The sequence below is a fragment of the Sporisorium graminicola genome, chromosome SGRAM_1 (genome assembly GCF_005498985.1).
Source record: "Sporisorium graminicola strain CBS 10092 chromosome SGRAM_1, whole genome shotgun sequence".
Classification (NCBI taxonomy): domain Eukaryota; kingdom Fungi; phylum Basidiomycota; class Ustilaginomycetes; order Ustilaginales; family Ustilaginaceae; genus Sporisorium; species Sporisorium graminicola.
This window is the reverse complement of record NC_043719.1, coordinates 332,146-357,924: the sequence shown is the minus strand read 5'-3', so window position 1 is coordinate 357,924 and position 25,779 is coordinate 332,146. Positions and strand designations below refer to the sequence as shown.

Genomic DNA, 25,779 nt, shown 5'->3' with positions numbered 1-25,779 from the left:
ACCACCTGCTGGGGCGTGCATTGACACCACATTCTCACGCTCACAGCCGTCGCGATAGGCACAGCGATAATCACCATGGGACTGCCACCGTACAGCGGACCGTTCGAGGTCGGAGTGCTGGATCTCGAGATCCCCGTTCGCAAGCCACGAAGCTTCTGCAACAACGTGGTCAATCCCGGAGAGCTCAATAAGCCCGCCAAGAAAGCTCGGCAGTGGGCCGAAAAGCAAAACCGAGAAGCGAAAGAAAGCCGACAGGCAAAAAGGAAAGAGCAGTCAAGCAGCGCTCCAACGTCGACAACGGTTACCTCGGACAGCGCCGATGCTTCGACCTCCGACGACGATCCACAGCACCAGCAGCAGCCGTCGTCGTCATCATGCAACGACGGGAACTGTCCAGAAGAGCAAAGCGATGATTCGGACGAGACGGATTCGCCATGGTCACCATGGACAACGGGGTCGAAGACATGCACATTGCATCTCGAGACGGTGCTGTTTAGCATTTACTACCCCGCACAGCCTATGTCTGACGACGAGGTGAAGCAATACCCACGGGCTGCGTGGCTGGGCCGTCCCATCCATGCGGGAGTGCGTGCTCTGATGCAATATGTCGGTCAGTACGGCGTCTTTGCTCTTCCGGCCAGTCCGGCCGTCTTGTCGCTGATCAACGCTCACCTGCCCGCCAGAGTCGGCCCGCCGCTTGCAGACCCGGAAGAGGTGCACAAGCAATCGCACCCGGCTCGATCCGACTCGGACCGCCCGACGATTGGCAACTTTGGCAAGCGACCGCCGCAGCTGCCCGTGCTCATCTTCTCGCACGGCCTGGCAGGCAACCGCCTGAGCTACTCGCAGTACTGCGGCGAGCTCGCGAGTCTCGGCATCGTCGTCGCAGCCATCGAGCACCGCGACGGCTCAGGTGTCAGCAGCATCGTCCGCGGCGAAGAGGCCCCGGACAAAGCCAACCAGAGCGGAGCAGGAGGAGCAGGAGGGTCACTGCACATTCCTCACATCGGACACAAGTCTTCAGGCAGGATGAAGGCTTCGGTACCTTATTTTACATTCGAGAAGATTGGGCTACAGTCGTTTGCGACGGATCCGTCTGAGCGAGAGGTGGATCTACGTTGCGACCAAATCGAGATGCGACAGGCCGAGATCGAGGAGACGGTCTACGTGCTCAACGAGATCAATGCCGGTCGCGGGTATGAGATCGTCCAGCGATCTACGCGCAATCTGGGGACCAAGCTAGCGGGGCATGCCGGTCGCGCGCGTAACCTGCCCCGTGGTAGCTTGATTGGCAGCGAACGACCGTTGCATGATTGGAAGGGCAAACTGGATATGGAAGTGCCGACGCTGTGCGGGCACTCGTTCGGCGGAGCCACGGTGATCGAGATGATGCGCAAGCCCAACGTGTTCCCAATGGCCATGGTGCTAGACCCCTGGGTCGAGCCAGTACGCGATCCAGCCAAGGAAGAAGACCAGGTCAAAGGACACCTCGTCAAGCCCATCTACGTGCTGAACTCCGAGTCGTTTTCGGTATGGCAAGAGCATTTTGAAAAGCTCAAACGGATCTGCTTGGATGCCCGGAAGACGTCTGGCAGGGGTTGGCTGTTGACGTTGACAGGGAGCAAGCACACGGACTTTTCCGACTACCCCTTCTTGCTGCCGAGGATCTTCCGTTCGACTGTGGGGCCCAGACACACGATGGAGGTGTTTTGCAAGGCCACTTATATGCAGATGGGTCTCTCGCGCCAGCGGCTGCACGAACAGCAGAACCAGCCGGATTGCAAGGTGGACAGGCAGAGCTCACCTACCAATGTCGCACCGGACAACGACAGGGCCGGTTTGCAAGGTGAAATGGAGTCGGATCGCGTCGAGCAGGTGGCCTCGCCAACAGAGCTGGAGCGGGCGGAAAAAGGGTGGGCGCCGTCGGGCAAGAGTCAAAGTGGAACGGAAGGGCGTGGGAACGTGGTTCAGTCACCAATATGCGAAACCAAACAAGGCTCAGTGCAGCAGCATGAACACGTCGACGCCAACCTCAGCCCCGCCCAAGAAGGATCAGCCACACCGACAATTGACCGAGGTGGTACCGCCACCGTCGCATCGCCAGAAACGCCCAGCCAAAACGACTGGAGCTATCAAGAGCTCCACGAACAAAGCCAGCACGACCAGGCCGAAGTAGGCCAGCAGGCGCGAGACATGGTCGGCGAGCGACACCGACAAATGAGCTCCAGTGCAGGCGGCAACAGCGCGGCAGTGCTCGACAAGGGTTTCGTCACGGACGTTCGGTACCTCAAGATGATCGATGCGGATCAAGACGTACAGCAGGTGCATGAGCAGCTGGAAGAAGTTGCTGAGCGCTTCAAGAACAAGAGTGAGTACCCATCGTTCGGCACGAGAGAAGAAAGGGCAGTGATGTTGTATATGCAGATTGCCGCTTGCCGCTCTGGCCTGGGTGTGCGGCTATCTCGAGGATACGCGAGACAGAAGCGTGTGGCTGCTCAATCGGGCGGTCAAGGTTCAAAACACGGTAGCTCGTGTAGGGGACCCAGGCCCGGGATACCTGGTCTGAGGGCGATACGTGATCTGGGAGACTGTGGTTGGCCGCTCGTCTGACAAGTAACGGCGCCCGTCTCTTATTAATCCCGCATTTGGCATATAGATGCCATGCGAAGCAGACGCTAGGTCTCGCTTAGCAGCAGGTCGTGGGGGGGTCTAGGACGTGGGGAAGTTGCGAAACCCGGGCCTTGGCTGGGCTGAGCGGGGACTTGTGTGCATCAAAGCATATGCTGCACAGCTGTTCCAGCGCAAGGCGCATGAAAGAAAACAGAAACCAGTGGAGGGAAGGATGAGGATGGGGGGGGGGTCACATGTTCTCGGCCAGAGGCGCTGCGTGCTAACAGGCAAGCAGATCAGGAACACTCAGAGAGGCGCGAAGCGAGTTCAGCGGGCCCTTGAGACCTTGCCTTGCTTTGCCATGGCAGCAAGCATGGCATGTCTCATTGGCTCGATGAGCAAGAGCGCTGAATGCCGAAAGGGCTTTGACAGGTTTGCCGAAACCACACGCTCGGCTCAGCGATTTCCGCTGTGGCTTTTCCCCTTTTTGGCGCCCAGCTGGTTCTGTGTGCATCCAAAAAATTTCATCATTTTGTGGAACTCTTTTGCAGATCCCAGGGCGGCCGACAAGCGCTGCTCGACCCCTTTCGCGGAGCTTTTCCGAAGCAGTCGTGTGTGGCTGTACCGCCCATGTGAGCTTTGGCACCGGTCAACTGACTTTTGCTCTCTCTCTCTCTCTCTCTCTCTCTCTCTCTCTCTCTCTCTCTCTCTCTCTCTTTTGCGCGCGTTGGGGGGGTTTGCCCGTCTTCACTTTGTACAGAGACACGCCCGCACTCGTTGATGGTAAGTGGTGAGACTGCATTAGCTGTTTGTTAGGAGCTTTCTACTAAACCTTCTTGGTTTTTGTTTGTGGACAACAGTCGCTGTTCATGTACCTGAACGGCTTCAAACCCGGCCTCGATCGACCTGGCAAGGTGCTCATCCACCAGCTCAATTCTTCCCATCCTCCGAAATAGAGAGCAGACCTGGGTTAAGTTCTGTTTTGCACGGCTGCTGTCTCTACCTCACGTTCGTGCCAAGCCCAAATGACGATCGAACGAACGAATCAACAATCGGGGGGATGAGTATACCGGAAAGCCATGCGGGATGTGTGGCTTGGTGGCTGAGTGTCGAGCCGAGTCCATGCTTCGATGCAGGTTCTCGCTGAAAGAGCGAGGCGGCAATCGTGTTTCCGAGCAGATTCGTCAATCGCCGACAGCACGATTGATTTCACGCATCTGTTCTCGATCTCGATCTCGTTCGTGTTTCGTCCTGCACCGGCCGCAAGTTGATGGAGGATCAGAATGCTTGATGAAATCGAGCACCATGCTTCCTCCACTCGCACCGTAGCTTCCAACGTCGATCTGGGCGGAGCCAGTGTGCTCATCGAAATCAAGTCGCTATCGGCGGACTTTTAACGCTGTATTTACACACTAAGAGCGGAAGGCCAATGCGAACGCTTATTTGTATCGCGGACTTGGGCGGCGGGCGGATGGGTGGGAACAAGCTTGGAATGCGTGTGCGGTAGCATCGGTCAGTCCATGTGTTTGTGCGTGTGTGTGTGTGTGTGTGTGTCTGTGTCGATCCGTTCCTGAATGCGTTTGTGATAGGCAGCTACTATGCTACTACGCAATCATGCTGCTCGACACCACACACGCCCGTGCCAAGCCTACGACGGTCCACCACGACAAGGCATCCAGCACACCTACCCTGCATGTGCGTATCGCCCAGGAACCCACTGTTCCCACGAGTCTGTTCCTCGCTTGAGCAAAGAAAGACCTACCCGAGTCTCTCCCGTTTTTCCCCCTTCTTTTGCTGCCGCCACCCGCACCCGTTGCTGGGCCATGTTTCAGACCTCAATCCTCCGGAAAATTCGAAGCACCGTCTTCCTCTCCTTCCCTCCACCCGCACACGCTCCAGACAGAGATAAATGGGGCAGGGTATCGGGCTGAGGGCGACAGCTTGTGATTGCAGGACCTCTATGGTACAGTGGTTCAAAGACATGGGTAAGATGCAAGATAGACGATGAAAACAAAATTAGAGTTTAGCCTGCAAAGTCGGCAGGCCATGCATTGAAACCAGACTAAAGTAGTCCCGAGTCCAGGTGAGATTACAGGATTCCAGACAGGTGTAGGTGAAGGTAGCACTGAGCGATTAGCAAGGCAGCGAAGGGAGGGGTTTGTGGAGGAAAGGCACGGGGCAGTTGCCGTGCGAAGATGTCGGCCTCCTCGCCAACGATTTGGGTGGTCGAGGCGGCGCGACCATAGGACTTGCGAGCAGGCTGCTCAGACCGGAAGGCAGGCTGGGCAGCGGCGGCAGGGGAATGCGAGGTGGCTCGCTCGCCAGCAACGGCGTCGAGCGTACGCCCTTGTTGGACTCATAGAAACTCGTCCTTTGCGGCGATGAGGCTCGCGCGGTGCTCGGTCGAGCTCGACTCTTAATCGACGCAGAACACGTCAGAAGGGAAACGTGCCCGTTGTCGGCGGTGACAAAGCTGTCCGGACGGCTGGGTGCTTCTTGGAAACAGTCAACTCCCGAAGACGAAACAGACGAGCCAGAAAGGCGTCCATCGAACACCAGCGCCGGCACTGAGAGGCTGTCGGACTCGGCGTGCGAGCTCGGACGTTCTGCTTCGCGGTCCGCATCAGATCGCTTCGACAGCTCAGCAGGGTCCGAGAGCAGAGTGAGGTCCGACGCAGAGAAGCGGATGGGTCGACTCGCGTAGCTGAGCACGTCCTCATCGCAGTCCGACGTCGACGACATCCAGGATTCGCGCTGGAACCGAGCCTGTGACGCGGTAGAGACACTCGAAGAAGAGTCACAAATATGAGCACCGCGAGCAAGCCCGAGGCTCTTGGCCGAGCTCGAAGCCATGACTGTATCCGTAGTGTGAGGCCTCCGCATGCTCTTGCCGCGTGCCTTGGAGACGCTTGAAACAGGCGTGTTGTTCGCCGACGTCGATAGAGCAACCATGGTACGAGCAAGCTCCTGCTCGAGTTCGTCCAAGGCGATCATGAGGCCATCCTTGCCGTTCCATGTGCTGAAGCGAGAGCTGCTCGCGGGGTGTCGGTTGCAAGAAGATGTGAAAGCATTCGAAGCGCGGCTGTTGACCGGGTTAACGTGCTCCTCGTGTCCCTCCTCCGAGACTGGCACATCGAGCGATCGGCCGATGTACTGCACTTCTTCCGATACGATCCTCGAAAGATGCGGCTTCTTGAGCCTGGGCACATCCGCAACGCACGGCAGAGCGACGGTCGTCAGCTTGGGTGTCTGCGTCACATCGCGCTCAGGGTGCGAGAAGAGCGGAGTGCTAGGAGTGCGAGGCGAGCGCACCGATGAGCTGGACGACGCCCACGAGCGCGCCGAGTCTGTTGAAGAGCGCATACCGCTCGACCTGTTCTTTCGCGGCGAGGTGGAACCGAAGATGGCGTTGGTCGCCATGTTGGCCAGCACCAGCTTGTCGAGCGAGTCTTGGTGATGCGAGATGTGGCCTTGCTGTGTCGATGAGATCGAAACTTCGGATTCGGTTGTAGAGCACCAGCTGGCTCGCGAGTAGGAGGAAGCGTTGGAGAAATTCGACAACCTTCGGAAAACTGATCGGCTCTGAGAAGAAGACATCGAGCCTGAAGTAGAGGTTGGTGACAAGACGTGGGAGGGTGCTGATGATGAGCTCGACATTTTTGGAAGCAAGCTTCTTGTCAAGCTATGCTTTGTAGGATGAGGACGAGGAAGACAAAGCTTCGGACGATGGTGTGGGTGGACGTAGAGACTGATGAGGGGGGAGAAGGGAGGGCGTAGCACATCGAGGCCGCCATAGTTATATAGTGGAAGCTGCTTGGTCAGGTGGTGCCCAGCTGGCTGGGTAGCAAATATCGGAGCGGACAAATAAAAGCCGTACTTCTGACACAAGTAAAGGAACATGACTCAGTTGGACACGCTCTGCCAAAAAGGAGAATCGACCAACGGTGGGGCAACAAGTACAATGGTATCGACGGGGCTGATCAGCCGGATTCAGATGAAACCCGTAAAGAGCAGCAAAGGTTCGAGCGACCCAGGTCTGGGCTGTTTGGCGAGGCAGACAAAAGAAGCAAGGCGGTTAGCGTGTGCGCGACTTGCATGGACTTGTAAGCGCCCATCGCCCAGTGGCCATATCGGGCCACCGAAGAACAGGCCTGCATGCGAAATGGCGGAACAGTGGCAAGAGTAACCAGACGAGCGATGGGCAGTCGGGATCTGAAAATGAGAGGGCGAGAGAATCGGATGTGTCGAGGACTGAGACACGTGTTTCTGGCAAAGCCCAGCGCTGCAAGGACAGACAGAACAATGGCCGTCCCGAGAATCAGAGGCTCAGCGGCGACCGCAGCACTCGTTTCACCACGCCGACATAGAGATGTAAACAACTCAACTGCCGTTCCAGCGGAATCCAAGAGTGCGCGCCGTCCTTGAGTCGACCCTACATCACAAAAGAGACATCAGCATAAATGTGATCACAATGCAGCCATTGGACTAACTTAGCTGACGTACGTGCAGAGACAGTGTCGAGAGTCGAAAGCTGTTAAGCGCCTCTGATTTCGAACCAACTGACTGGGAGAGCGGAGATACGAGCGGAATGGTGCACAGTGAAGCTGTCAGCTCAGGGCAGGCAGACTCGAGACGGTCCAGCGGTGTTTGAGACATATGACGAACGGTCACCCACGCACTTGCATGCAGAATGTCGGAGCGGAGAAAGATGTCGATCAGAGAGCGTTTGGAAAGAGAGAGGGAGGGAAAGAGGGAGACGCGATCTGCAATAACCAGTGGCAGGCCGTGCTCTGCAGCGGTGAGTGAATTCTAGGGCAGTGGCAACAGCGGGGTCTTCGAGGATTTGCTTGTTGCGAGAGCGGCTGAAACAAGAGTCTGGGCTAGCCAAAGCTCATCGAAGGCAAGGCGGCGGGCGATAGCTGACAGCACCATGCACGAGACTGAGAGCAGAAGCCATGTCTAAAAATCAAAGCCCGACTGGCCAAGCTCTCTCTCGGCTCTGAGTTTGGAGTCAGTTTTCTTTCAACTTTCTCGTGCCTGCACACTGCGGGGACTCAAAAAAGATCCACAGGAAATGAAATTCGAAGTTTGGCGAGACCGTCTCTGGTCGTGGCGCTCGACAGCTCGCCTCCGATTGCGTCTCTGTGCGGAGGTCGAAAGTGAAAATCTTCAATATTCTCAATGCGGAACACACATACACACACTCACACACACACACTCTCACACACACTCTCACACACACACTCTCTCTCTTCTCGCCGAGTCTAATTGTTAAGCTGCGTAGAGTAGAAGGTAAACTCCAAAGTCGGGTTCCGAGCGAAAGGCTCCAGCCCCGCGGAGTGTCAAACAACGCTCACGCTTCTTCGGAGCTTCGAGGTCATGTCGCAGATCAAGATGCTGCTTACTGTGCTTGTCCCATTCACCTCCCTTGCTTGTTTGGCATGTTTTTCCGATCAGATTCCGACTTCCGAGCAGCTCTATACGGAACCTTGGACGCTTGCGGGTCGGTTTGTGGCTTGTTAAGGCAATCTCGCATCCCAACGCTTGCGGCTGCTATCAGCTACCATCAGCATTCGACGATATCTAAATCTTGCTCTGCTGTCTCCCGCGACTTGCTTGTAGATTTGATCCTGATCGCCTGACGCGCGCGCCCGACCAGACCGAGGTCCAGATGCGCCAAGCTCAAGGTCGAGACTTTGATGATCACGTGTAGCACACTGCTCACACTTATCTTAGCTGGGATAACCACAACCCACAACCTCCTCGCTTCCTTGCGCTGCGAACCGGATGCGCTTGCAAATGTCATCGCATTTTGACAGCGGACCGGATCCGTGTCCCTGGCGACGAGGCAAGGCAACACCCTTCAGTCTCGAAGTAGAATGGACTCAGCATGCTTCCTACGGTAGTAGGAGGCTTGTCGGCGGTATCAGCCAGCATGACATCGGTCGACCGGAAGAGCGAGTCGATGTAACATTATGGTGGGGATCATCCATGCTGTTGTTTCGGAATTTCCCTCTCAAACTTATTTGCAAAGTCACGAAGAGTCGGTGTGCGAAAATTAGCGGCTTCAATTTACCCGCAATTTTAATTTCGTTCCTGAAACTCGTGGCGATCAATTTAAGTATTTATTTACCAGTCCCACGCAAGAAGGAAGCATGGTCAACGTGTGCCATCCAGCTGTCGCTGATACGAAAACCCGATTCAGCACGAGACGTGCAATATGTTTCTGAACGGGCGATACGGAGTTGACAGTGCACAAAGGGAACCATTCTCCCGAGTTCGCCTTGTCTCGAACAACTCGGACAAACAGCAACCACGAATTCGTTCGACACCACGTCTCGAATAATCCATATGAGTATAGCGGACTTCGTGAAGCAAGTCAAAGACATGGTCGTCGAGACACACGAGCAAGGCTTAAACGTTCTCGAATTCTTCTTGAAGGAGCAAAGCACGTTGACGCGGGCCACGCGCAACGGTCTATTGCGCTTCCGACGTGTGCCTACCATATTGTCACCATTGGCATGGCAAGCACATTCAGCAATGGCCAACGCACATCTCATCAACACCGGAAAGTCGCATCTCCATCTGTGAACGAGTCCAAGCAGTTTCACAGAGAGCACTGATGTCTTCTTTGCCTACGACGCAAATCGAGCCTGCCAAGTCGATTTGACCAAACAGACCGCGCCAAGAACCAGCGAATTCACTCCCGATGCTGCCTGACGTGCCGACGACAACAGATTTCCAGGGCTTGGGTGCATGTTAGTGTTGGTGACGTTGAAGATGATCTGTCGGTGGACTGTACGATGCTGAACCGGCCCTGTTCCCACCAGATAAGCACGACAGAAATCGGCCGTTCAAATTCACAATTCAGGCTGCGATCGAAAAATAGGCCGCTGTGGTGCTTCTACAAACAATTCCTCTCGAAGTCATATCGAAGCAGGCCTGGGGTCCCACCTTCTCCTGCGCAAACGGGTGGTGCGACTTCGAAGGAAGGACGTCATCTTTATCCGGAACCGGAAATTTGGAACTCGACTCCTTCCGCGGATCTCGTTCAGACCATCGGGCTGGCCGCACCTCCTGGGAATATAAGATCGCAAGAGGTTCCACTTTCTCGTTGTTGTTAAATCCGAGGATGTGGTTGCAAGAATAGCTGTGCGCACGGTGACACATCTTGCAGATCGACCGGTTTGGCGAGTGTCAGGACCATGATGACCCGGTTCGTCAAAGCCGTTCCTTCGCTAGACTTCGCACGACTTCGACCTCAAATCAGCAGCTGTAGCATTTCGAGCTCGTAGGTATTCCTCGCAAGGCTGATCTGACAGTTCGTGGGAACCAAACGGGAACAGACACTGATATCTCGTTTGCGTTGTGCGTTTTGTACGACGGCTATTCAGCCCGGAGATTAAAAGTCTTTCGATCGCAGCCTCAAACTTTGCCTGCCACGTTGCGTAGCAGCATGTCAAGCGTCTCGTGCAGCAGCATTCGTCACACCATTACTTCCAACGTCTTTAAAAGCGCTGCCACCGCTCGGTCTGCATCTATCACACGTCTTGTATCGCGTGCCTTCTCACAAGCTTCCATCGCTACCAGACACCTGCAGCGCCCCTTGCCGGTCCTACCTAGCGCCCTTCCTCCCTTCCGCAACGTTCGCAGCAAGACTATCCAATTTCGCGCTATGTCATCCGAAGTGCCCTCTCAGATGAAGGCCATCCTGGTCAAGGACGGCAAGGGACCGTCTTCAAGCCTGTACCTCGGCGAAGCGCCTGTTCCGGAGCTCGGAGACGACGAGGTGCTGGTCAAGATCAAAGCGTTCGGACTGAACCGCATGGACATCCTGCAGCGCGAGGGCAACTATCCTTTGCCTCCGCACGCACCGCAGATCTTGGGTGTCGAGTTCTCGGGCCACGTGGTTGCGACCAAGAACCTGAAGGATGTCGAGTGGAAGGTCGGGCAGGAGGTGTTTGGTCTTGCGGTGGGCGGTGCGTATGCCGAGTACATCAAGGTGCCTGCACGTATGATCTTGGAGAAGCCGAGCGAGCTGGACTGGGTTAAAGCGGCTGCAATCCCGGAGAACTACCTCACGGCGTTCCAGGCGCTGCGAACGATCTGCAACCTGCAAAAGGGCGAGAATGTTCTCATCCATGCCGGTGCGTCCGGTGTCGGTCTCGCAGCGATCCAGCTCGCGCGGGCGTTTGGCGCAGGCCAGATCTACATTACCGCCGGTTCTGAGGAAAAGATCCAATTCTGCCAACAGATCGGCGCCGACAAGGGCTTCAACTACAAGGCCAGCGACTGGGCTGAAGAGCTCGCCAAGCACACAGGCGCCCAGGGCCCAGCCGGCTCCGTCGACGTCATTGTCGACTTCATCGGCGCGCCTTACTTCAACGGCAACCTCCACAGCCTCAAGCGCGACGGCCGCATGGTCATGCTCGCCTTCATGGGCGGCGCCAAGGTCAAGGACAGCGTCATCGCCCAACTGCTTTACAAGAGACTCAGGATCGAAGGCTCGACGCTCCGCTCGCGCACCGTCGAATACCAGAGCGACCTCGTCCAGGGTTTCGTAAGGGAGAAGGGCCTCGAACGCCTTATCTCGGGCTGCCAGGACGAGGGCCACAAGCTCGTGATTCACAAGGTCTACTCGTGGAAGGATATCAAGGAGGCCCACGACGAGATGGAGGCCAACAAAAACATCGGCAAGATCATCATCACTGTCGATGGCGCCTGAAGTGCGGGCTCGAGGTTTGGCAGGGGTCATTGCCCCTGATCTGGTCTCATCTTTGTATACTCAGCTTTCGAATGTATTTTCGATCTGTTATCGCGGTGGTTGTATTGTACATGCTGTCTCGTGTCGAGCAAAGACCGAAGCAGGACTGGAGTTTGAATGGTCTACTGAGCGGGAATGACCTTCTCCAAGAAGGTAGCGAGGTCACGGATCTGTTGCGTGAGAGGCGGTCGGAAAGCAGAACCGGAGTGGAGTCAGTAACAGCAACGCATAGCAAGCAGGTTTGACAGCAACTCACCTCTTCGGGACACGCCGAGTGGGGCATGCGTGGGTACGTGTGGAACTCGACATCCTGCTCGTTCAGCGCCAGCTCGTTCTTGAGGAACGACACAGTGCGCTGGCCGTACTCGTACTTGACGACCGGATCGGCGTCTCCGTGTGCCTGGAACACCTTGAGCGACTTGGAGGTGGGCGTGCGCAGTGTGGCGATCTTTGCGCGCAGTGGCAGCCAGGTCGAGAGCGCCGCAACGCCCGCGACGGGGTTAGGGTTGGTAAGACCGGTGAGCAGCGAGATGGCGCCGCCCTGGCTGAAGCCGCCGACGACGATACGCTCGCTGGCGATCTTGTGTCCGTCCAGGCCCTGTGCGGTGCCGTCGTTTTCGGCCTTGATGAGCTTTTTGATTTCGTCGGTCGACTTGAGCATACCCGCTTCGTCCTCGGCGCCGGAGATGTCGTCGAGCGACAGAACTGTGACGGGAAAGGGGAGCAAGAAAGTTCCACAGGTGGGAGAATCAGCCTTCGTTCCAGCCTAGGGCACAGTCAGGTGGGAGAGCGGGACCAAAAGCAGCGCGGACAAGCGCACGCACAGGAATACGACGACCTACTATCGAACCAAGAAGGCATGGGCATGCCCATGTTGAGCGTCACGGGCTGAATGGGTGCATTGGGCAGCACGAATCGGACGTGCGACAACGATGGGCGCTGCGAGAGCATCTGTGCGACATCTGACCAGCCGGCACTCGAGTCTCCGAGTCCATGGAGGAAGAAGAGCGTGGCAGTGGGCTTGACGCCCGAGCGTGGGTTGATGATGAGTGTCTTGAGCACCGACATTTCGCCCATATGACGCCGAGATTGGATGGAACAGATGGATAGGACGAGCACAAACGCAGCAGCTGCAACGTAGCCGAGGTACGCAATCGTGGAGGGATGGATGGGCTGCAAAGTGCCGGTTGAGGATGGTGTTCAAGTGTGAAAGTCGAGAAAAGAGAAATCGAACGAGCCAAACAAGAATTTCAAGGGTCTGTGCACGCGAAGCTCCCACTTTTCATTCCGGCTTGCTTTCGCTGCTTTCGCTGCTTTCGCTGCTTTCGCTGCTCTCGCTGCTCTCGCTGCTCTCGCTCTGGCTCGGCGTCTGTCGACACGCGTTGACTTACTCGTCTGTCCCCACCATCATCTCATGTGCGCCTTTGTTCCATCTTGTTGTACAGTTGACCGAAATCTGGCGACGGTCGGTCGTGGGTTCATATGGACGCAACGGCTGACGGTTGAGAGGTTGTGTCTGTGGCGTCTTGTCTGGGCATTGTTGTACCCACCACAGGGTGTGGCAACCACACGTAACAGTGTGTACCTATGAGATGCTCACGTAGGGCCGACCAGACCGTGCTCTCGCATTTCAAACCGTCTGAGATCATCCTTGAGGTATAAGTACATGAGATGGTGCTCGTTAACCTGTCTCCCTTCCATCCGTCTATCCACTCACTTCACAAAGTGAACTGGTTCTGTTACTCTTTAACTTCCCTTGCAAGCTCTTCTCAACATGCTCTTCAACAGCAAGTCCCTCACCTCGGCCCTGGTGGCCATGGTGTCGCTCTCGATCGCCGTCTCTGCCTCGCTCGACCCCATCGAGCAGCACCTCGCCGCTCGTGACTCTCACCCCTTCCAGCCGAGCAAGGAGGCCCCTGGCAAGCTGGCCACCCCCGTCAACCTCGCCAAGAGCCCCGTCTCGCCTCAGGCCGTCTTCAAGCTCACTGGTCAGGACCTTCACAGCAATCTTCCAGGTACCAGTGCGGGTGCTTCGTCTTCTTCCGGTCAGTCGGCTATTGCCGTGCCCGACCCGAACCAGAAGTCCACTGCTGAGCTGGCCGGGGCTGGTGACGATGGCCCCAACAAGGGTCACTGCTACCTGAGTCATGACCAAGCCAGTATCAAGCGCATCCGCTATACCATGAGGGTGCAGATTGACCGCGACGAGAGCGGTGCCACGACCACGGCTGAGGCTGGGTCCGTACGCGGCGTCGTCATCAAGGCGACCTCGGGTCTGTATTCGAAGCCGAACCCCGACGAGGGGTCGTGTGCCAAGACGCTGGCTCGCCACGGTGAGGTTTGCGCAAACAGACCGTACATCGTACCTCAGTCGATCCTTCCTACCGGCCCGAACGGTGGAGCTGCTGCTGCTGGTGCTGACAAGGGCGACGACAAGACGAAACCAGATGGCGCTGCCCAGCCCAAACCTGAGGAGAAGGATCCCGAGTATCACGCTGGACCGCTTGTCACCAAGCGATCTCCTTCGCAAAGCTTGATGTACGCCGAAGATGAGGCTGCGCCTCTCGTATTCAAGAGGGAAGTGCTGTTGCACGATGGAGGCATTCACCTCGATGGCATTCACCCCGACGGCATTGCACATCCGCTTATCGAGCGCGATGTGAGAGACAAGCCAGCTCCCGGCACCAACGCAGTTGATCCTGTTCCTCCTCTTCCTGCCTACAAGGCGGACACCACCGTGTCTGGCTCCGGCGCCTCGATAAGCGGCCCTGCTGGCACTGTCTGCATCGACACGGTCAAGCGCGACCATGAGATCACCAAAGTCGTGCCCACCAAAGCCTCGCCCAAGGATACCGCTCAATCTGGCGTCGAGCCGCTGCACTTCGAGCTCGTCCGCAGCGACGATAAGCAGAATGTGTGGAACCAGATCATCTACAACTCGCAGCACAAGCCGATCGACGTGACGCACTTGTCGCTCACAGAGAAGATGTCCGTGTGGCGCGCAGAGTACAAGTGCGAATCGTGCTCCGTGGGACACCAGAAACACACGGTGCTGTACGAGAACGTCGAGATCGAGCTGGACGACCTGCACGAGGCGACGCTGCCCGCTGTGCAGTGCGAGGGCCAGGCGCAGTCGACCAATGCGCACAAGAGAAAGACAAGCAGGTACGCCAACAAGAACGGCTCGGGCGTCGGGTACACGGGTGCCATCATTGCCATCGACCGCGTCACCCTGGGTGTCTATGACGGCAAGGGCCACGGTGCTGCCGCATCGTACACCGCGGGTCAGATTATGCCTGTATCGGTCACCGTGCCAGAGCAGCTGCCTCCCGCTGTGGACGAGTCCAAGAAGGACGGCCAGCCCAAACCCAATGACGCCAAGCCCAACGGCGTCAACAAGCGCGACGTCGTCGCTGAAGCCGATGGCCCCATTTTCTAAGTCCATCATTGTCGACTCAGCCTTGCACTCTTTTCTCTCCAAGTATGCCTTTCTTCTTATGTCGATGTCGAGCAAATATTTCATTCTATGGTCTATGCCCTTACATTCAGAGTGCTAGAATGAGGTCCCAGAACGTCTCGGTGTGCAAGAGACCATCGTGTGCACCCTGGAAATCGTTGATAAATACATGTCAGCGTCTTTTTCTCTCGTAGATCTTCGTATCATCGATCGCGGCCGCAACTTACTCTGAGGCTAGTCAGGTCAGCAAAGAGTCGTGAAGCATTTCGAATCTTGACATTGGGGTAGATGGAAGCGATGCTCTTCTTGTCTCCATCGACGAGAGTTGTGCTTGCCAGGCCGTCGTCTGGAATCGTAACAATAGCATCGCTTCCCGACCTCGAGGTGGAGAGCTGCTGATCGAGATGCAAGAGTGCATCGATGCTCTGCTTGAACGAAAGCAGCTCGTCGTCTCGCGAGTGCCACACGTGCAAGGTTTTCCCCTCGAGCGCCAACGGCCAAGTCTCGCAGGAGACTACATCGTAGTTGGCGGGCCCAGGCTGAGGGAGGAACGCCTGGGCGACAAAACCTTCGTAGTCCGGGTATTCCTTGAGCAGGCTCGAAACCGAATAAATACCATCCTATAGTGAAGACCGGGTAGCAAAGGGTCAGTCTGGGTGAAAGGATCGATCGAGCGAGCGTGGGATCAGGGCATACCTACAACCAATACACAAGTTTTGATGGCTTCACGTGCAGAGCTGTCGGGAAGCGGCATAGGCTTAGGGTATTCTGAGTTCGCAGTCCTTGCTTCTCCGCCGATGATAGCCGCCAGCGTGAGCCAAGCACCGATCGAATGACCCACAACCACCCAATCCTTGTGTGGCACATCCGGCCGGGAGCGCAAGAAGCTCAAGGCGGCATTGACATCCTGCGCATGCACGGGATGAACGTACTTCGTTGACCCTGTCGTTTCATCTTTGACAGAAAGCCTGTAGTCAATCACGGCAACCGCCTTGCCCTTAGCAGACAGGTACTGTGCCAAGTCAATGTGGTCCTTGCGAGATCCAGTTCGCCAAGCACCGCCGTGGATGAACACAACCAGGCTCGTCGCTGGCTGTGATGACGGTAGGTAGAGGTCGAGCTGCTGCTCTGGGTCGGAACTGCCGGAGATGTAGGTCAAAGTCAACGGTGAATCTGTCATGTTCGACATGCTGTGCGTCTCGAAGGTGGTGTTGGTGGTAGTGGAAGAACGCAAATCAGGTAGACTGACACGCGAGAAAAAGGGTCCAACCGAAGAGCTCAGCTCGGTTATTCCCGTCTATCTGGGCTCCTACTTTGACGTACAGTGGCAGCTCACCCCAACTCATATGATCAAAGTTGATCTTCACAATCGGAGGACATCATTCCAAACACATGCGACGCTCACTGCCTTTGAACGGAAAAAACAAGTGAATCAACGGTACAGAGCCGACTTGAACGCAGAAACACCCTGCAGGTACCCATGCTCGAACTCCCAGACAAACTTGCTGCCTTGCCCTTTGGCCTGAGTGTGCGCAGCCGTCCTGGCCTTCTGCCACTGGCCCACAAAACCAATCTCATTGGACTCATCCGCTTTCATGAACTCGAGCGAGTCAGACCAAGCCAGGTTGAACCCCTCAGTGAAACGCCAGTGTTCGTAGGGTCCACCCTTCTGCTTATCCCAGTACCCCGCATGACCATCGAGCGCGCCGTGCTGCGCTCCGTCGCGAGCACCCTCGACTTCCTGGAGGGACTTGCGCTGTCCACGGTGCGGATCGAGATGCTGTGGCAGGACTCCCTGCTCGACCGCAGAGTAGAAGCCCCAACCGCTGTCCGGAGCACCCTCCTTCTTGAGCGTCCAGAAAAAGTAGCCGGCGCAGAATTTGTCGTAGCTCTTCCACTGGTTGAAAGCATATTCGGCCTTGGCAGGCCGCTGCTGATCCTCACCACCGAGATGCTGGAGAGAGGAAGGGTTGAGAGCAGCACTCCATTCACCAATGATGAGCGAGCCGCCACATCGTTGCGACATGCTTTGCAACCACCCGGCGGTCTCACCGCATCCATCGGTGCTGGTCGGATGAGGCGAGGGGCCTGGGTGCAGCTTGCGAGCGTGATCTTCGCATCGAATCGAATGATCTTGAGGGGTGAAGCAGCGGTAGAGATGGTAGTCGACCACCAAAAAGTTGTTGCCGGCAGCGCGTTGTCCGACGTAGGCTGTGTAGTGGTTGGTGTCCCAAGCGTCTCCGAGATAGAGGGGGAGCGAGGCAGCTTCGGGCGAGACAGAGCGAATCTGAGCGACGGCCTGGTCGTAGAAGCCCTGAAGCTTGCCCGAGTTCTTGGGCTCGTTGAGGAGTTCGAGGCCAACCACGTTCTCAAAACGAGCGTATTCGGCTGCCATGGCTCTGAGAATGTCGACCGTCTTTTGCTGGTCGCTGCTCGAGCTCCAGAGAGCCGCCTTTCCACCGCTGACACCGCAATGACCGTCGGCATTCTGTCCTCCGGGAGCGCCGTGGAGGTCAACGAGCACGCCGACGTTGCGGCTGGCTGCCGACTCGATAGCACGCTGAATGCGAGCGTAAGCTCCCTCGTAGACCGAGGCGTGCTTCTCGTAGTCTGTGCCCTTGAGCAAGGCTCGCACCTGCTCGTTGGGGTGTCCCGCGAGGAAGTGAAAGTAGCCGACAGGAATCCGGACAGTGTTGATGCCGTGATCGACCATCCACTGAAGATCACCATCGTTGATGAAGTTGTCCCAATGGTTCTCGAGCATGGCCTTGGCCTCATTCGGTTCCATGCCTGCGACAACATCGAGTTCGCTACCTTGGGGGTCCTTGGCCTTTTGGAAGAGCGAAGGGGTGAGCCAGCCTTCGAGCGAGAACCACGAGCCGAGGTTGACACCGCGCTGCTTTCGGTGAAGATAGATGTCGCGTTTGGTGGGTGGAGCGTCGACGGCGGTGGGCGGCGGCGCCTGCGAGCTGACCTGTGCAGGACCACCAGCCGGCTTGTCGAACTTATCCTGAACTTTTCCGAGGAACTTTTTCATCTTGACAGTGCTTTTGCTGTGTAAGAAGCTGGGATGGATGGAAGACCAGCAGAAGGATGTCAAGATGACGAGCAAGCTCTACTTGAAAGACTCTCGAATTCCTAGACAAGCTGACCGAATGCTGTTCATAGCATCACAGCATGCCGGAGTGTCATGATCTTTTTCTTTGTTGGAAGCTTTGTCCTCCACATGCAAACCGAAAAACAACGTGCATCCGATAGCCGCGCAGCCTTTCCTATGACGCACCGACAACCCAAAACCAAGACAAACCGCTCGGGAATGTAAAGAGCTCGATTTCGGTGAGGCGCGGTCCCGATTCCGGAAAGCTGTATAATCCCGATTTGGAATATGCCCGATGATGGCCGATTCGAGCTGTTCGTGGTGCTACCTGGCTACGATAAAGCACAGCACACGAGGCAGTGCGGGGCGGCGGGATCGAGTGGCCTCTGGCCGAGATGCCGAGATAAAGGATGCGGGGGAAGGGCCCAGATGAGAGACTTTGGCCGTAGAGAGGGATCAATGCCAAGCCCATGTCACATGTCTGTTGTGTCAAAGTTGGCCGTGGGTTGGCGCATCGAGTGCGGTGCGACGGAGATAGCCGTGAGATTGCCGGTCACGTTGGGTTGGTGAAAGTCGAGAGCTACGGGGTTCTTGGCTTTCTCACGCTGCGCCAATTCTTCTTCTTGATCTTTGCTTGTCCGTGCTCTGTGCCCCGCCAGGCCTTGTCGGAAGGAAACATGCCGCTAGAAGCTCGAGGGGAGCTAGAGGCATCAGTTTGAATTCTGTTCACTATCGGAAAGGCTGCGAAGCTTGGCAGTCGGATCAATGGATAGGTGAGTTGCCAAGGACACTAATTTGAGACTCAGCGCCCTTCTGTGTGGGTCGCGGGTAGTAATTTCTGACTGTCTAGAATAGCGGGCCGGCAACGTGAATGGAGTTGTGACTGTGGGGGGATTCGAGGGAGAGTGCGACCTGGTCTGCTCGACAGGAGTCTTTTTTGCGTTTGACCGACGCCGCGATTGTACCGAGGATCGAGTGGGCCAAGTCACCAAGCCCAGCCCAATACCCACCGAGGCCATGCTAGTCAGAGCGAGGCTTGAACGGCACCAGCAAGCAGATGCAGGGAAATGACGAACCGCCTCGTCCCAACGGCCCGAAGAACGAATTTATGCAATGCGCCTCGTTGGCGAGATCAATTTAGAGAGAAGTCCGCGCTGGCTTCCCAGGGTGTAATGGACCGCGAGGTGATCTCGGCTGGCGAGGACAATTCGAGGTCTCGACGTGATGTCGCCTGTAGAACAAGAAAAGGCGCACGTTGTCAACGCCAGCCACGCTAAAGGAGCGGTCTGGATTGTCAGTAGGCAGACAGGCAGGCTCAGGGACGACATCAAGTGGACTTGCTCAGGCTCTCTCCCCCTCTCTCTGTCCCTCTGTGTCTTTTTCTGTTTTCGATTGGGGTTTTCTTTGGGTTGGGTGCCTGCAGAAGGAACGGCCCAATCTCGAAATTTGTTCCGTGCCGTGTTGCTGCTCTGCTGTGCCGGTGCCGCGCATTTCGCCGCGTCAAAGCGTGATTTTTTGGTGTGATTGGCCGATTGCATTTGACGCTCTTCTCGGCTCATAGCCGCAACGGCGCTTTCCTCTTCTATTCGATCCTCCTTGCCGGCGCTTCCTTTCCTCTTTGCCACCTTCGATCGTCCATCGATACGCGCGCACGCAAGAGAATGATCACCAAGGCCACGTCAACCACAACCGCCATTCTACGCTAGCATCACAGCTTGGATCACCTGCTGTGTTTGGATTCTCTCTCGCACATACTCATACCCTTGCTGGCCAATCTTTCCTCAACCAACGTCCATCTGCTTCCGCTCCAAGGAACAACCTCGTCGCAAGTCGACCACCGATACCTCGGTGCATTCATCGCGAGTGACGGCGTTTCAAACCATACCCAATTTGCACAGACTCGTTCACGTTAGCCCGCCATGCATCCACCTCCGAGTCATATGGCTCACAACTCGACCACACTCTACCAGACCATCACCAATACCCTTGGTAGAGCCAATTCCCGCTCCAACTCGTCCTCATCTTCTGCATCCAACATGAGCCAGTCCTCACAGCGTTCTCCACCTCCAAGCTCACACAAGAGGACCTCATCTCAGCACAAGAGCTCCACTTCGCCCTTGACCACCTCGTCCCTCCCCCGCAATCTCATCTTTGACTATGTTCGTCCCGAAGAGGTTCGAGCTGCACATGCTCTCGAGGTTGAAGGCTATCCCCCAGAAGACGCTGCCAGCTACGAGAAGCTTCTCTCTCGACAAACCGCTGCTCCTCACCTTTTCCTAGGCGCCTTTGTGCCCATGCCACCACCAAAGGTCGCTGGTCCACTCTCCGTATCCGGCCAGCCTCGCAGGAGAATCGTCGGTTTCATCACAGCCACCGCTGCTCCCGCTCTCACCCTCCGCTCCATGTCGACGCACGACACCTCAGAAGACGCATGTATTGTCTGCATTCACTCGGTCTGCGTCGCTCCTGAGATGCAGAGGAAAGGTCTTGCCACGCGAATGCTTGAAAACTACATTTCCCGCATTCGGAAAGCCGAAGAGGGTAAAGGTCCAGAAGGCGACAAGGGCAAGCGCGGATACGAGACGCTCGCACTGCTTGCACACGAAGAGCTCACCGGCCTGTACAAGAAGGTCGGCTTCCGCATCCAATGCGTCAGCCACATTCAGTACGGCAGCGGTCAGTGGCTCGAAATGAGGCGCAGCGTCTATCCGACTCCTGGCAGCAATGGCCCCACTAGCCGTATAAGCGGCTCGCAGTTGACAAGGACAACCTCAGCAACCTCTTCCTCTGCAAGTGACGACATCGCCGCCAGTCGCAGGTTAACCTCGACAATTGCTCCTTCCAAAGCACAAGAATCGTCCACCGATTCAACCCCAACAGTCCAAGACAAGAGACCACTCGCACCACCTGAAACCAAGTCGGCGACCTCCACGCCCACGCCCGCCGCGACATCGCCTCCTGGCATGCCATCGCAAGCCTCGATCATGGCCGCCCTTGCTGCCCAGTCGCAGCCGGGCAAGAATCCAGGTCAGACGTACACCTCGATCCTCGGTCAAGCCGTCGCTGCCAAGACTCCCGCTGAAGACGCAGGCATGGCGCTCGAAGCGCGTCTCGTCGATCGCGAGAGCGGCACCAACTTGGCAAAGCTGTATTGTCCCATGGAGAACTGCCGATGCTGCATCCTTGCCAAAGGTGCTGGCGAATTTACGCGAAAGGAGAGCGGACCTCTTTCAAGCCCGTCTTTGGAGCTGCCCAACTCGCCATCGCCTCCTCAGGCGCCTGCGTTCCCCCTGCATGCCGCGAGTGCAGGTGTCTCGCACCGTCTGCTCACCAGCGTCAAAGGATTTTGGATGGTCGCCGGTCCGTTGCAGTTTGACAATGTCGGCTTTTCGCGCGATCTCAAGTGGACGGTTCCGCTGAGTAACGACCCCACCTCGCCCAAAGCGGGCTCAAGCCCTGCCTCGGGCAGCAACTCGCTGAGCAACAGCGTCGAGCTTTTGGGGCAACGCAGCAAGGCACAGGAGAAGGAAGCCAAGGAGAAGCAGAAGAAGGAAGACAAGGAACGTCAGCGGGAGGAAAAAGAGAGACGCAAGAAGGAGAAGCGCGATCGCAAGCGCACGGGTGGAAGTGGCTCCGACGACTCGGACGAGGATGTCGCTTCACTGCTTGCGCATCTCAGTCTCGGGTTGACGCCGGGGGAGGAGTTGACGGTCAAGTACCTGCTGTGTCCCGACTGCGAGTGTGGGCCGCTCGGGTTCACCATCTTGCCGGCGGAGATGCAGGGCGGGAGGTTGGCAGCTGAGGTCGGCGATCAAGTGGAGAGGTTGAAGGGCGGGACACGGGAGGACAGTGCGCCCAAGAGGCCGCCGCAGGTGTTTTACTTGGCAGCTGATAGGGTCAGGTATCTGTTTGAACGGTCGTAGCACCAACGTGAATAGCATCCAACTGCAGCACATATTCTTGCTCACAGGCTCTGGACGGGTTGTCGTTGAGAGATGCTTTTTCTACATTGAACATGAACAGAGACGAATGAAGGTGACAAAGTGGGAACCGGGCTGTGCTTTACTTGGACGACGGAGGCGGGTGAGTAGCCCTCCAGTGGTTGGCGATTTCCTCCCTGGTTGCGACCCACACACCGCCCTCGCCACCTCCCTGTTGGAGCAGCTCCTTGTTCCTCCTCTGGACATGGTCGACAAACTTCTGGAGGCCCTGGAACCTGCCGGGCCTGCCGACTACACGGCAGTGCAGGCCGATGCTCATCATCTTTGGTACCGAGTTGGGGTTGTCGTGCGGCAAGAAGGTCTCGCTGACGAGCGTCTCGAAGGCGTCGATGAGGTAAGCGGAGAAGGATTCCGAGTTGAAGAAGCCGGGGGTGATGGCGAATCGCATGTCGTTGTTGTCGAGGGTGTAAGGGATGACGAGCAGGTGTTCGCCCTGGGTGCCGTCCGGGGCGGGGACCCAGTAGGGGAGGTCCTCGTCGTAGGCGTCCGAGTCGTAGAGCTCCTTTTCGAGTCCCATCTCCTTGTACACCTGGTACACCAGCCGACGCGTGTTGATCGACTGCCTGCCCGTGTACCACCCGCGTGGCTCGCGCGACTTTGACGATGCGCTCTTGATCGCGCGCACCGCCGCCTGGATCTGCGCGCGCTCCTCTTCCTGCGACATCGCCGAGTGGTCGAACCACCGGTACGAATGACTCGCCACTTCGCACCCCGCCGCTTCCATCGCCTGGACCGCCGCCGGGTTCTGCTCCACCGCCCGGCCTACCGACCAGCTCGTAAAACGCAGATTGTTGCGCTTGAACAGGTCCAGGATGCGCCAGAAACCGCGATGCGAGCCAAACTCGTACGCGGACTCGACGCTGAGGTTGCGAATGCCCGAAGGGGCGGTGGAGCCGTTGGCGGCACCGTACTCTGTGAGGTACTGCTCGGCGGCGCGGTCTCCGTTGAGCGTGAGGTTCTCGCCTCCCTCCTCGTAGTTCAGCACAAACGAGACGGCGATGCGCGCGTTGTTGGGCCACTGCGGGTGCGGAGGTTTGGGGCCGTATCCAATCATATCGCGCGGGTCATGCGGGTTGAAGTCGTTGATGCTGAAGTTTGCCGGCAGCGGCTCAGCGTTCCGGTCGACCTGCTGCGACTCGTTCGCATAGCCGACAAACTTGGGCAAATCGTCGGTGACAGTGGCCACCTTCCAAGGGCCGTAGAACGTGTGCGCGGTAGGAGGGAACAGCTCGAGTCCTGGGATTCCCGTCTTGTCCCCCTCCGGACGGGCGAGCGTGCTCGGCCAGATAGACCACTGCTGCTTGGCCTCGTTCCAGGAGCCCATGGGGTTGCCGCACTCTGAGCAGCGCAGCTTCCACTTGCGTCCCGCGACCGACTCGTACAGCTGTGCAGTCGTTACTGCGGCACCCATGACCTTCTGCACCTCGGCATCAGATCCAGTGGCAGAGGTGGGCTTGTGGGGCGCGGAAGACCACGTCACAGCCTCCTTCTTCCAGTGCGTCGTCCAGATGTAGGGTGCACCATTGATGCGTTGACAGCGCGTGCAGTGGCAGAAGGCGGACATGCGCAGGTTGGCGGGGGTCGCATCGAGTGTGTACTCGAGCGCGCCGCAGTTGCAGTGTCCTCGAAGCGTCGGCATGATGCGATGAGGTATAGGGAAAAGAAGTTGAGATGATGGAGGAGGTGAAAGCGGAGGGCACACGACAGTTTGGTGTCTTTACAACGCACGCCCACTTCTTGGTTGCAGCGAAACAGCCTTTTTTTCTTTTTCTTTTTCTCTTCTTCCAAAAAAAGCTCGCCCCTTGCTCGCCTTGATAAGGTGTTCCCCTCCCCGTCCCGCTGGTGGTCGGTTCGTTGTTGGCGAAGTGAGAAGATTCTCGACGCTTTCTTTCACTCTACCCGCTTAGCCGGTGTCGCAGCTCCGCCGCCGGCATGTTTAATGTGGTTGGGATGAGTAGGAAGGGAAAAAGTGCTCGCCAACACGGGGACAAATGGTTCGGACATGGCCGAGAAGCGGGCCGATCAATTGGGCGAACCAATGAACGCGTCGCTCGGCTCCCGACAAGATAAGGCAACCACCACCCTCCGCACAGACAGACTCAGAGCCAATCTCAATCTCGAGTCGGGCTTTTCATCAAGGCTGCTGATGGGACTTCCTTCTAAACGAGTACACACCTGTCGCTAGCGCTCGATCGAAAAGAGCAATGCTAGAGAATTGCAAGTCGATGGGACTGCGAAATCGAGAGATAAAGGATACAAGTACATACATGTTCGAGTGAAAACGTGGGAAAGGAGCACTACGTGGGAACTTGCAGCGAGCGACGCTTGTTTCTGGTGATGCTCATAGGGAGATCGCCGACGCCCTTGACCAGATTATGATAGCCTCTGCGCTTAGGATCGTTGAGCCGCTTCTTAAGATGCTTTTGCACTTTCGCTTCCGGACGCACCACAACGACAGGCACGGGCGAAGACGTCAAGATGTCCCGACTGACATGGCCCATGATATGCTGTCCGAGCATCTTCTGAAACTTGTTGGCCGACTTGCCGCGCGTCCCGACCGTCAAGCTGTCCGGACGATAGACGTGGATGATGGCCAAGATGGTGGAGACAACTTTGCCAGCCACGAATTCGACCACAATCGAGATCTTGCGGTCTTCCGCTTCCTCGTTGAGCTCGACAATCGACGCCATGAGTTCGCGCGCCTCTTCGCGTGCTTCGTCCTGGTCGATTTGGTCCGCTTCCTCATCTAAAATTCGTACGGCGACCACCTCGTCTCCATCCTCAACGAGGTTCTCCATGAGCCACTCGAGCGCTCGTTCCGAGTAAGGATTGTCGTCGACAGCCACCATAAACGTGCGCGTGTTCTTGGTGCGCATAAATCCGCGGGACTTGACCTGAAGCGTGAAGCTGAAAGCACCCGAATTGGTCTCATCCGCATCGGGCATGGTGTCGAAGCCTACTCTGCGCTCGTATCCCGCCTTGACATCGCTCAATCCGCCAGAGCTCGAGGTTCGGCTCTTGTTCAACGACGGTCCACCTCGTCGCCCGCCGTACGCTCCATCGCCAACAATGCCCGATCGAGAGGGAGACACTGACGATGCAGTGTTCGAGCTGGACGTGAGCGAAGAATGACTCGTCGCCGTTCGAGGCCGTTCTGGCTCTTCGATCGTTATGCTTTGACGTCGGCGTGATTGCTCGGTGCTGCTCCGTGGCGTCGCCAGACTACTTGAGCTTGTAGCCTGGCCCGGCTGGTGGAGAATGGGTGTAGTTGGCCCTGGTGTCATGGCCGGTCAGCTATAGAGGTAGCGCGAGAGTGCGTTGGCCGAGGAGATCGATTGAGGTGAGCCAGGAAGGATGCTTAGATGGCTTTGTCGTGACTTCTCTAGGACACGAATCCGAAAGCAAGTCAGCTCGCAGGTACAAACCGGATTGATCGTCCTTGTACTTTTGATCCTATGTCTTGATGTTGTAGAAGTGAGATGACCTTGACGATGGATGGCATTCCGAGATGCGGACGATGGAGGCGGTGCAGTGTGAGCGAGCATCTTACGTCTGCCAAGCCCTCTCTGCCTCTGCGCTTCCTTCCTAAATCGGTCGCTGCTCCACTTTCTCGTCGAATTTTATTTCGCACGAGACAGATACAGCTGCAGGGACTAATTTGCCGCTTAAGGGTCCATTTAGGACGCGCGGCTCGACAACGGCCGATGTGCTGTCCTTTCAGCTCACGAGTGAGTTCTCTGTCCGGCCAAGCTTGTCTTGGGGGAGAGCGAAACACTTCGCGAGGGGGATCAGAGACAAGTGGAATACACGGGATCGCTCTCTGACATGCTGCTTGCAGAGAGGAAGAAGT

General features: G+C 56.9%; 10 protein-coding genes across 10 annotated transcripts; 4 read left to right on the top strand and 6 right to left on the bottom strand.

The window, feature by feature from the left end:
• Nucleotides 1-75: 75 nt before the first annotated feature.
• On the top strand, nucleotides 76-3,566 carry EX895_000159 (uncharacterized protein; the record flags this gene model as incomplete). Its single annotated transcript, XM_029880760.1, has 3 exons — nucleotides 76-2,368; nucleotides 3,371-3,393; nucleotides 3,471-3,566. The coding sequence occupies 3 exons, from the start codon at nucleotides 76-78 to the stop codon at nucleotides 3,564-3,566; spliced, it is 2,412 nt and encodes an 803-aa protein (XP_029742146.1).
• Nucleotides 3,567-4,743: 1,177 nt separating this feature from the next.
• EX895_000158 (uncharacterized protein) lies at nucleotides 4,744-6,267 on the bottom strand (the record flags this gene model as incomplete). The annotated part of the gene is made up of 1 exon (XM_029880759.1): nucleotides 4,744-6,267. The coding sequence occupies one exon, from the start codon at nucleotides 6,265-6,267 to the stop codon at nucleotides 4,744-4,746; it is 1,524 nt and encodes a 507-aa protein (XP_029742145.1).
• A 4,018-nt stretch (nucleotides 6,268-10,285) lies between these two features.
• EX895_000157 (uncharacterized protein) lies at nucleotides 10,286-11,335 on the top strand (the record flags this gene model as incomplete). The annotated part of the gene is made up of 1 exon (XM_029880758.1): nucleotides 10,286-11,335. One exon carries the CDS (start codon nucleotides 10,286-10,288, stop codon nucleotides 11,333-11,335), a length of 1,050 nt encoding a protein of 349 aa, XP_029742144.1.
• A 161-nt stretch (nucleotides 11,336-11,496) lies between these two features.
• On the bottom strand, nucleotides 11,497-12,451 carry EX895_000156 (uncharacterized protein; the record flags this gene model as incomplete). The annotated part of the gene is made up of 3 exons (XM_029880757.1): nucleotides 11,497-11,544; nucleotides 11,631-12,079; nucleotides 12,217-12,451. The coding sequence occupies 3 exons, from the start codon at nucleotides 12,449-12,451 to the stop codon at nucleotides 11,497-11,499; spliced, it is 732 nt and encodes a 243-aa protein (XP_029742143.1).
• A 697-nt stretch (nucleotides 12,452-13,148) lies between these two features.
• Nucleotides 13,149-14,813, top strand: EX895_000155 (uncharacterized protein; the record flags this gene model as incomplete). Its single annotated transcript, XM_029880756.1, has 1 exon — nucleotides 13,149-14,813. The coding sequence occupies one exon, from the start codon at nucleotides 13,149-13,151 to the stop codon at nucleotides 14,811-14,813; it is 1,665 nt and encodes a 554-aa protein (XP_029742142.1).
• A 106-nt stretch (nucleotides 14,814-14,919) lies between these two features.
• Nucleotides 14,920-16,020, bottom strand: EX895_000154 (uncharacterized protein; the record flags this gene model as incomplete). Its single annotated transcript, XM_029880755.1, has 3 exons — nucleotides 14,920-14,979; nucleotides 15,059-15,451; nucleotides 15,532-16,020. The coding sequence occupies 3 exons, from the start codon at nucleotides 16,018-16,020 to the stop codon at nucleotides 14,920-14,922; spliced, it is 942 nt and encodes a 313-aa protein (XP_029742141.1).
• A 243-nt stretch (nucleotides 16,021-16,263) lies between these two features.
• On the bottom strand, nucleotides 16,264-17,868 carry EX895_000153 (uncharacterized protein; the record flags this gene model as incomplete). Its single annotated transcript, XM_029880754.1, has 1 exon — nucleotides 16,264-17,868. The coding sequence occupies one exon, from the start codon at nucleotides 17,866-17,868 to the stop codon at nucleotides 16,264-16,266; it is 1,605 nt and encodes a 534-aa protein (XP_029742140.1).
• Nucleotides 17,869-19,868: 2,000 nt separating this feature from the next.
• Nucleotides 19,869-21,851, top strand: EX895_000152 (uncharacterized protein; the record flags this gene model as incomplete). Its single annotated transcript, XM_029880753.1, has 1 exon — nucleotides 19,869-21,851. One exon carries the CDS (start codon nucleotides 19,869-19,871, stop codon nucleotides 21,849-21,851), a length of 1,983 nt encoding a protein of 660 aa, XP_029742139.1.
• Nucleotides 21,852-21,990: 139 nt separating this feature from the next.
• Nucleotides 21,991-23,568, bottom strand: EX895_000151 (uncharacterized protein; the record flags this gene model as incomplete). Its single annotated transcript, XM_029880752.1, has 1 exon — nucleotides 21,991-23,568. One exon carries the CDS (start codon nucleotides 23,566-23,568, stop codon nucleotides 21,991-21,993), a length of 1,578 nt encoding a protein of 525 aa, XP_029742138.1.
• A 658-nt stretch (nucleotides 23,569-24,226) lies between these two features.
• On the bottom strand, nucleotides 24,227-25,213 carry EX895_000150 (uncharacterized protein; the record flags this gene model as incomplete). The annotated part of the gene is made up of 1 exon (XM_029880751.1): nucleotides 24,227-25,213. The coding sequence occupies one exon, from the start codon at nucleotides 25,211-25,213 to the stop codon at nucleotides 24,227-24,229; it is 987 nt and encodes a 328-aa protein (XP_029742137.1).
• Between the last annotated feature and the right edge of the window lie 566 nt (nucleotides 25,214-25,779).